The 10,682-nt window shown below is 39.6% G+C and overlaps 1 protein-coding gene across 2 annotated transcripts in view; it reads left to right on the top strand.

Moving 5' to 3' along the window:
• Nucleotides 1–2,877: 2,877 nt before the first annotated feature.
• LOC114664116 (fatty acid 2-hydroxylase-like) overlaps nucleotides 2,878–10,682 on the top strand; it is a 51,926-nt gene continuing 44,121 nt past the window's right edge. The window contains exon 1 of one of the 2 annotated variants that reach the window (XM_028818091.2): nucleotides 2,878–3,346. In XM_028818091.2, coding sequence (XP_028673924.1) covers nucleotides 2,891–3,346 — 456 coding nt within the window. In that variant the 5' untranslated portion in view covers nucleotides 2,878–2,890. Of the gene's footprint in view, nucleotides 3,368–10,682 lie in introns of both variants that reach the window. The other variant, XM_051935962.1, reaches the window with a different exon arrangement.

The following is a 10,682-nucleotide window of genomic DNA, read 5'->3' as shown; positions in this document are numbered from 1 at the left end:
GCTTTCTTATCTTAACCCACTATACACACATACCTGGGCAGTGCCAGGTATTTCAGCCAGTACTTTATATGTATTAAAAGTAAAAATAAGAAAAAATGAAATTAGGAAAAATACTCACTCAATAAAGTGCATTTGCTGATATTCAGTCTCAAGTAACTGACTAGTGTCCCACCCAATTTTGGTTCCTGATGCTGTCAGAAAAGGTCACAATTCTACAACCATATGGTTTAAGATACAGGATGTGTGGATATTTATGTCCAAAGCAACATATATGTCATATGTCGTGAACTAAAATATTTAAGAAGTTTGTAACACTATATACACCAGATTAGTTGTAGATGGAGATATGGTACAGTATATTCAGTGTTTGAAAACCACCAAGAACTAGATGGGATGTAAAAAATGTTGGTAGTGTTCCCATTAGAACATGAGGACATTAGGAAACTGTGACAAGAACAGGCCATTCAGCACAACATGCTCATCCATCCTATTCACCAAGATTGTCCAAAATAACATCAAGTAGAGATCTGAAGTTCCATAAAGTCTTGCTCTCCACTACATTACGTGGTAATTTATTCCATTTGTCTCTTGTTCTTTGCTTGAAGAAACTTTCTAACATTTGTACAATATCTGCCCTTAACAAGTTTCTAACTGTAGTTTCCGTGTTCTTGCTGCAAAATGTATTTTAAAGTAATGACTGGAATCAATTCTAGTAATTCCTTTCATAATTTTAAAAACTTCAGTCATTTCCCCTCTTAATCTCCATTTGCTTAAACTGAAAAGATTCAACTCCTTCAATCTCTCCTCATAGCTCATATTGTACCTCTTACTGCTGTAATCACCCCAGTTGTTCTACCAAGGACTTTCTCTACCACTATGTCTTTTTGTGTAATATGGAAACCAAAACTACAATTATAAAACTGATGTCTAACCTCCCTTGACTTGTACTCTACACACCGTGATGTATGACCTAACATCTTGCAATTCCTCTTGAATGCTACTGTCCACTGTCTGGATGTACTGTAGATAGTGACGGATCCTCTATGACTTCCAGGTCCTTCTCATAAAATGTACTTTCAAGTTTCAAACCTGTCATTCTGTACTTAAATCTAACACTTCTACTTTGTACGTGTAAAACTTTACACTTACTTATATTAAATTTAATTTGCCACAAATCTGTCCAAGCCTGTATGCTGTCTATGTCCCTGCAGTAACCATTTAAATAATTCTACATTATCTGCCCTTCCACCTAGTTTGGTATCCTCTGCAAACTTAACCAGCTTTTTGATTATATTCATGTCCAGATCATTTATGTATATGAAAAAGAGAAGCAGTACCAGCACTGATTTCTGAGGAACACTACTAACCTAATTCTGAAAAATTTCCCCTCACCATAACCCATTGGTTCCTAAGTATGAACAATTTTCCGTCCACTTATGGATAACACCCTGAATTCCCCCTTCTTTTAGGCTGATCACTGACCTTGTACCATCACCCACTGCTTCCTGCGTTTAAGCCAATTCTGCACCCTGACCCATCTATACTCTACACCAGCGTTTCTCAACCTTTAAGTATTTGTGACCCGAGTTTTCATAACAGTTTTAATCGCGCCCCCCTAATGCTTTTTTGAAAGGAGCCCACTAATACCAATTTGTTCTTTTTTAATTAATGATATATCATAGATGCATATTTTATTATACTTAATTAACTTTTATCGACATTTATCAAACTCTGTATTTATTTTTCTAGTATCAGAATGTAGTTTAAGTTAATTTGTTTTGGTCTCAATAGATGTAATTTTTATATTTTCGATTCTTGTTTTCTTTTTTTCCACATCTTTGCGCCCCCCTTTTTGTTACTTCGCGCCCCCTTAGGGGGGCCCGCCCCACAGTTTGAGAACCACTGCTCTACACCTTGAACTCCCACTTTATTTAGTTTGGTGCCCAACCTCTCACGTGGAACCTCATCAAAAGCCTTCTGGAAGTTAAGATAAATAATATCATATGCCCCTCTCTATTCATAATCTTTTATTGGTACCGCACAGAATTCCAACATATTAATAAAATATGAATATTAATATATTAATGAAACACGATCTTCCTCATCTGAACCCATGTTAACTACTTGCGTACATCATTTATTAACTGGATTTCTGTGGCAGAAGGTATATAGCTAACGCCATTATGAAAAAAGTCAGGATTCAGTTTAGTCCCATTTATGTCAGATTTAGGTCTTTTTGACATTTATTACAACAAATAGTTTCTTGAAAATAATTATTCTGAACTAATGTAAACAGAAGTTTGAAGGAATCCAAAATCCATTCGGACAAAACACGAAGCAGGCAAGCAGTAACCCTAAAAGGAACACCAGTTCTCCGTCAAAGTTTCCTCGTGCACACATCCACATTTATTTAAAGATAAACAGGTAAAAATATAATCCAGTTCTGGGTCGGTGAGTGTCGGGGCATAACCCCAAATCCATCGCAGTTCGCATTAGCACTTGCAAGTACTGTAATAATTTCATTACTCTGCACATGTGACAGCAATGACCCTACACACCTATTATATCTACAGTCATAGCAGTCCGAATACGAATTACAGATTTTTGTATTACCTATCTGTAAAATGTAAGTTTGAATCCTCGGAGTAGACTTTGTAGCGGTTTTACAGACCCTAAACCCCCTGTTCCGGATGGATGTGTCCAATGTGTCCAATGTGTTCTACTATATAAAATTAAACGAATGCCTTCAGCCGCTGAAGAAAAGTTGGGCGCAGTGCCCGCTGCAAAGCTCATGAGACGCAGAGAAGCGCACTGAATGTGACTCGAGGGGCGGGGAGATAGATAAGATAGATAGAGAGAGAGAGAGAGAGAGCGAGAGAGAGAGAGAGAGATGGGCAGCAAAGGTGACGGCGAACAGGTCAAAAGCGTCCGTTTGGAGGTGACTCGGCAAAATCCATCCGAGACGTGGAAGCTGGTGTGCCACCGTCAAGTGCCTGACGTAACTCCTTTCGTACGGCTCCAAGTTTCTGGAGAGGATGTAAGTGGCGTCCAACAAAGTGGAGCGCCTCGCCATCAGAGCAGCAATGCCCTAACCTACCTGGGCAGCTACTGCATCGGGGAACTGGAAGAGAACTGTGAGGACGATTCTCCACACCGTGCCATGGAAGAGGCGGCAAGGGTGCCACTGAAGGCGATGCATATAACGGACCAAGAGCAGCGGGGAGAAGAGCCAAACTGTGGCGTGGAGGTTGCTGGAGCACAGGACGGAGGACGGCGTTTGATGTCAAACTTGGGGCACAGGACGCGGAGTGGAAACCGGCGTCTCCCTGCGGCTGAAGGCTTGCGGGTAACGAAGGATGACAACCCGGTACCGTTTTCCGTATTGCACCTGCACGTGTCTATTCTTTTTTGTGCCTGGTTTACTTTTTTGAGTGTTAGAGCACAGGCTTCTGTACTCGTGTGATGTAAGCGACAAAGGACGTCACTTTATTTTTTAAGCAAATATTTTTATTAAATACTTTGCATATTCCAAAAATATATAACAGACATTCTTACATTTTTATATACAGACTAAAAAAAGATAAGGAATGAGTGAGTACCAAACATATTTAAAACAAATGAAGCAATAGCCTTGTTTAACTTTTTTGTTTTGTCTAGATTGCTAATTTATAAATGTAATTGTATACTGTAATTCAGTAAATCATTGCGTTTAGGTCACTTTATGGAAATGCTTAATGATTTAGTTTGCTTGCAGCCAATACACTGACTGCCATGTGCCCTGTGCAGTTCATTTAATCTTTTTCTTAAATATCGTTCAGCGAGCGCCTTTCAAAGCTAGAATACTGGATGCTACATAAAATAACTCGGGCTACTTGAAATATAAAGCGTCCAGTTAATTATTTAAATGTCACCTTTCGTTGTATTTAATTATATACATGTTTTTCTGTTAGGTGGCTTACTATATCTGAAACGTTCTAATCCAAAGTGTTATCAAAGATTTTTCTTGAGCCGGGATTATGCCTTTCATCCGGTAAAATTACGCATAGTTTGGATATGTGTGCAAGTGCAATTGCCTATGAATTTGAATTAAAGCGGCACAAACGAAATATTTGTACATGAGCGCATATGTTCAATGGCAAGATGTTGAGGTTAGGTAAAGTTACCACATTGACATGAGGAGGTTACTACTACAGAGCAGAGAGTGTTATGTTAACACCTGACAGTTCATAATATGAAAACAGTGTTCCCATACTGTACACAGAGGGTTTAATTTGCCTGGTAGCTTCCAGTTCAATGCCTATATCAGACCTAAACAAAGTCATTAATGGTGTTTAGTGGTCTCTATTACCTGCAGCTTTCTATACTTTTGAGCAGATTGTAAAGTTTAAATTTATTGTATGTTGTCCCCTGTTTTAACTCTTTTGGGAAACAGAATTGTTTTATCACTGCCTTTTGCTCAGTTACACACTTGTTGAGATCAGGGAGTGGATTTGGCTCAACCAGCCCCATCACCTTATCTAATAAAGTAAATTTAACAGCAAAATCTAAAGAAGAAAATGGGTTTAATTTAACAGAATATGAGTTAATTTAACATGCTCCTTGATTTTCTAAACAAGCTTCTTCTAATATGCAAGGAACAGCACTATGTGAAATTTTAGATTATAGCAGCAGGACATACACAGCTATCAGAGCAACCTTTTTAAAGTCCAAATAGGATCAGGACATTCACCTCAGAGGCAATAAGAAGAATTTGTGAACTCTCTGGAACTCAGAAAGATTAATACATGAGTGGTCCATAAAATACGATTGATTTTTTTTAAGGAGTAATAATAAATAAGGAATGTTTGGGGGGATTGAACCAGTAGCTCACACTCAATTGAAAGTTGTCACAATTGAATGTAATTGTTTAAATGTTCAAGGTCAACATTGACTCTTAGATTTAGTAACTGATTAAGTGTTCTTTAATAGCAAGAATAACCTTCACCAAAAACTTCTTATAGTTGCCGAACAGGGGCCTCATGTATAAAACTTGTGTATGCACAAAAAGAGGCGCGAAATGTGTGTATATAACTTTTCACGCATATGTTGGGATAAACTGGGAAATGACGACACCCTTGATCAAGTAGGCAAATGCAGCAAACCAGCAAAATGACAACTCATATGCATAATAATTCATATCACAAAGCCGTTATTATTATTATGAGCATTGATGTGACAAACATATTACACCTCAAATGTGTTGTATATGATGGGCATTTAAATGGGGCCCCCCTTTAAATGGGGCCAATGCTGTGTATTTGCACCAGTGAACTTTTTTGGGTATTCGTCAGTTTATATTGACTACCTGTTGTCAATTCTCAGGTGACTGGCTGACACATGAAGAATATCTCAGCATGTTCATCTCCATTGTTCCTGTTATGCTGGAAACCATTAATCCACCGACAAAGTGCTGCATCCAGTTTCCGCATGGTGTGGGTGCACATACATAAGACATAACATGTTTTTGCCAACAAAAAAAGGCAATTTGTACCTGTGTATGGTTCTCCTAACATAATCAGAGCAATTTAGTGCTCTCGTATTGCAATAAGGGAACCTAATGAGAATGAAGCTGCTTTTGTTAAGTGTGAGCAGTTTCATTGTATTAATGCACAAGTTATCTGTAATGCCAAGATGTGGCTGAGAAACACTGTGTCTTCATGGCCTGGGTCAGCCTCTGATTAATTTATTTTGTGGCAAGTAGTTTTGGCAGGTGAGAGGGTGCTGCATGTGATGGCTGGCTTGTTGGAAAGGTAACTGGCCGAACCCTCAGTGCTTCATATGGTCTGTACTATTCATTGTAACAGCAATCACGTCATTACATATGCCAGGTAATAATGGATAACCACTTAGACACTGGTGCCTTCTGCCTTTCTCCAAACCCCAGAACACAGAGAAAAGGTGCTTATAATGTCATGCATAATCTTCTGCTCTTAGTTGTGGAGCACAGCCTAAAACTCTTGAATGCAGGTGAGGTGGTCTTGATGCCTCAGGAAGTTCTGTGGCATTGTGATTGCATATGTATTAGGTTGATTAGCATGCTCCATAAACTATATGGATGTTTCAGGGCCGTGCTCGGCATGAGTTCACATATGCATACTTACTAGGTAATCTTATTTTTAAACAGTAAATTGCGTAGAAATGTGTGTATGTCAGATTTTATAAATCAAACATTTTTTGGCTTACGCATTTTCCTGTTTTTTTAGCGTGCACATATTTTAACACTTGAATCCATGCAGAGTTTTATAAATGAGGACCCAGAGCTGCACATCGTTTATTAGGTGTTTTGTCTAATTCATTTTTACAGAACTGTTTCAGTTCATTTATAATTTCAAAATATCTTGCAATTTGTTGCTTTAGGCATGTCAAAGCATTTCAGTTGGACTGAGGTCAAGACTCTGACTTTGCCATTTTCAAAATGTGGAATTGTTTTGATTAAAATACCCTGCTGCTGATTTATTTCCACTTTTTCTACCTACATATTATAGACAAACTGTTATTCTCCTCTGGAATTTCTTGATAAAACCAGGAATCTATGGTTTTCTTAATGACAGCAAATTACCCAGGCCAAAATGGCAAAACAGCCCCTCACCATGATGCTAACTCCACTAGTCTTCACAGCAGAGAATAGGTTTCAGTGCTGGTATTCAATGTCATGTTTTATTTAGACATAATATTGTGTATTTACCCAAGAGTTCTTGTCTGATTCTTCTATAGAATTATGTTGCATAATTGTTGTGGTGCCACTGAGTGGTGTTTAGCAAACGTGAAAACTGAAGAGGGGCCTCAAAAGTTAATTTTTTTTGGAGAACTGTAGTTTGTTCTTTGAAGGGCACTTCAAACCCATACCTGAATGGAACACTAATCTTTCCATGCAAGTTAGCCCATTTTCTAAAGAGCTCCACACTTTTTCCATCCTTTACCTTGAACATTTAAAAAATATATATCGAACTCTCCATCTTCCAAACTCGCTTATCTAGAGACTCATGGGGCAGCTGGAGCCTATCCAGGCAAGTGTTAAGTATAAAACTGGAATATCATCAGGATATGGGAAGAACATCCAAGCTCGAAGCAGGGAGCGCCCAGGACACAAACCCTGGTCTCCTTGCTGCGACTCAGTGGCTCTAACATTATGCCACCAGGCTGTCCCATTTAAACCAATGACAATGTATATTTTAGTTTATTCAGTTTTTTCAAATAGTCAGTCTTTATCTGTTTATAATTACAATTAAAATCTGAAAGATGTGATCATATTTCAGCAGACATTTATTAAAGATGCTCAAAAAATTCCTAAGGCAACATATTGTGTATATTGTAATCAAAAAATTCTAATATGAAATCGAATAGATTTAGTATATTGTACTACAAATGTTTAAAATACTCCAAAATACTCCATCAATGATTGCAAATATCTTTAGAAGTAGAAATATTTTTGAGAAGCTGTACTCTTTCTGCACTTATGATGCTTGTATATATTTTAATATTTCTGTGTGTGAGTGTATATATATGTATATATAATGTGGTGCCCGGCGGGCATCCATGCCCGGCTGGGACGCCTAGGAGGAGTGGAGGAGGGCTTGTGCCTCCTCCAGGACACGAGGGGGCGTCCTCCCTGGTGACTTTGGGGACCACGGGTACGGAGCTTGGAAGCTCAGCCCTGTAGGGGCCCGTGGTCACCGCCAGGGGGCGCCCCAATGCCTTGGGAGTGTTGGCCCTCAGTACTTCCACCACACCGGGAAGTGCTGGGGGGAAGAAACCTGAAAGCACATGGTGGACTTCCGGAAACACCTTGGGAGCTTCCGCCACACAGGGGTGTGGCCACGGAGGCCCTAATGATGCACCTGGAGCCCATCCGGGACATATAAAAGGGGCCGCCTCCCTCCAGTCAGGGCGAGAGTCGGGAGGAAGAAGACAAGCGTGTTGGAGAGGAGTGGAGGCGGACCGAGAAGAGAAAAGGCATTGTGTTGTGGCCAGGACTGTTAAGGGGTGATTGGTGCTTTGTGCACTGGGTTTGTGCAAGAGAACTGTAAATATTATGTATAATAAACGTGTGTTGGGTGACATGAACGTGTCTGCCTGTCTGTGTCCGAGCCAGTCTCCACAATATATATATATTTATATAACGTACTAGCTGTGTAAGCCCATGCTGTAAAAAGCCCAGGGTCCTAGAAAACTATTGAAATCGTCAGAAAAAAAATGGAAATGTAGAGATGTCAGGTAATTGAAAGGAACTACTCTGGGTGTCTCTCTCCTAGGAGGATTCTTTTTGCCGACGTGCACACATCGCTTGTGCATTAGTGGCGGGAGGAAAAGTTAAAGGGATACCATTTTGCCAATGTTAATGGCAATTTAGTTAGAAAACTGAAATTTGTCAGGATTGTGCATTTATGTTAGTTGGTATTCGTTAAGAAAGGACGTTTCACTATATCAATATTTAGCCTTACCCAATAGAAAAACTAAATATGCTAAAATGCTTTAATTAATTTAATTGAATGTTTGTGAGGTTATCGAAAATTAGCCAATCCATGTTTTGTTATTTGTCAATAATTACTGCTATTACACCAACATATATGCTCAGTCCTGCACTTTCAGGTGGCCTTATGCAAACAAAGAACACAGAAGAAGTGATTGATGGGTGTGTGAATAGCAGCACTAGCGAATAGAAAGGATGGATGACTGTAAATATAAAAGAGTCATTATAATGTGCCGTGTATACAGTAATCCCTCCTCCATCGCGGGGGTTGCGTCTCAGAGCCACCCGCGAAATAAGAAAATCCGCGAAGTAGAAACCATATGTTTATATGGTTTATATGGACAAACTGGTGAGGAAGGCAGGCTCTATTGTTGGCATAGAGCTGGACGGTTTGACATCCGTAGCAGAGCAACGGGCACTCAGCAGGCTCCTATCAATTATGGAGAATCCACTACATCCATTAAACAGTGTCATCTCCAGACAGAGGAGCAGTTTCAGCGACAGACTGCTGTCACTGTCCTGCTCCATCTGACAGACTGAGAAGATCATTCCTCCCCCAAACTATGCGACTCTTCAATTCCACCAGAGGGAGTAAACATTGAACATTATTCAAGTTATTGTCTGTTTTTTACCTGCATTTTTTATTACTCTTTAATTTAATATTTTTTGCTGCTGGAGTATGTGAATTTCCCCCTGGGATTAATAAAGTATCTATCTATCTATCTATCTATCTATCTATCTATCTATCTATCTATCTATCTATCTATCTATCTATCTATCTATCTATCTATCTATCTATCTATCTATCTATCTATCTATCTATCTATCTATCTATCTATCTATCTATATGGTTATTTTTATATTGTCATGCTTGGGTCACAGATTTGCGCAGAAACACAGAAGGTTGTAGAGAGACAGGAACGTTATTCAAACACTGCAAACAAACATTTGTCTCTTTTTCAAAAGTTTAAACTGTGCTCCATGACAAGACAGAGATGACAGTTCCATCTCACAATTAAAAGAATGCAAACATATCTTCCTCTTCAAAGGAGTGTGCGTCAGGAGCAGAGACTGTCAGAAAGATAGAGAGGAAAGCAAACAAATCAATAGGGCTGTTTGGCTTTTAAGTATGCGAAGCACCGCGACACAAAGCTGTTGAAGGCGGCAGCTCACACCCCCTCCGTCAGGAGCAGACAAAGAGAGAGAGAGAGAGAGAAAGAGAGAGACAGAGAAAAACAAACATCAAAAATCAATACGTGCCCTTCGAGCTTTTAAGTATGCGAAGCACCGTGCAGCATGTCGCTTCAGGAAGCAGCTGCACAGAAGGTAGCAACGTGAAGATAATCTTTTAGCATTTTTAGACTAGCATCCCTATCGTCTAGGTGTGCGAACAGCCCCCCTGCTGAATCCCCCTACATCAGGATCAGAGAAAGTCAGCGCAAGAGAGAGAGAGAAAAGTAAGCTGGGTAGCTTCTCAGCCATCTGCCAATAGCGTCCCTTGTATGTAATCAACTGGGCAAACCAGCTGAGGAAGCATGTACCAGAAATTAAAAGACCCATTGTCCGCAGAAATCCATGAACCAGCAAAAAATCTGCGATATATATTTAAATATGCTTACATATAAAATCCGCGATAGAGTGAAGCCGCGAAAGGCGAAGTGCAATATAGCGAGGGATTACTGTAGTCAGGTATGAAATGGAAGGAGAAAGTCTGGTGAGGCTAAAAGAAGATGTAAACCTTAATGGCAAGTGTGCTATGAAGCTCCCAGTGAGGGTGCCAGCCGCTGTGGCTGCAAGTGTTGATGCTGCCTCACTTGAAGCATAGGTGAAGGAGAGAGAAGCAGAGGCAGAAGTGGTATCTTTGGATCCAACACAAGCTAGGATCAACAGCTTAAGTTAAACTTAAAGGGTCCCCCACAAGCTACTCCATTGTGATATGCAACACATTTAAGTGGCATGTCTGAACGTTTAGTAAGCCTTAAAAATATAGTACAGACAGCTATTTTATTCCACTTTCATCACTACAGAAACAACCTAAAAAAAAAGTTAAGTGCATGGGCTGTCTAAATGTGCAGCCAGTAAACGTCATTGCTGTTTGTAGTAAGTTAAAGTACAACACTATTTAGTATTTGCACTTTATTGTCTGCCTATGGCTGTGACAAAGATAAAATAA

This window comes from Erpetoichthys calabaricus, chromosome 13, assembly GCF_900747795.2.
Source record: "Erpetoichthys calabaricus chromosome 13, fErpCal1.3, whole genome shotgun sequence".
NCBI lineage: Eukaryota > Metazoa > Chordata > Cladistia > Polypteriformes > Polypteridae > Erpetoichthys > Erpetoichthys calabaricus.
The sequence above is the reverse complement of the archived record's forward strand: the minus strand, read 5'-3'. Positions and strand labels throughout refer to the sequence as shown.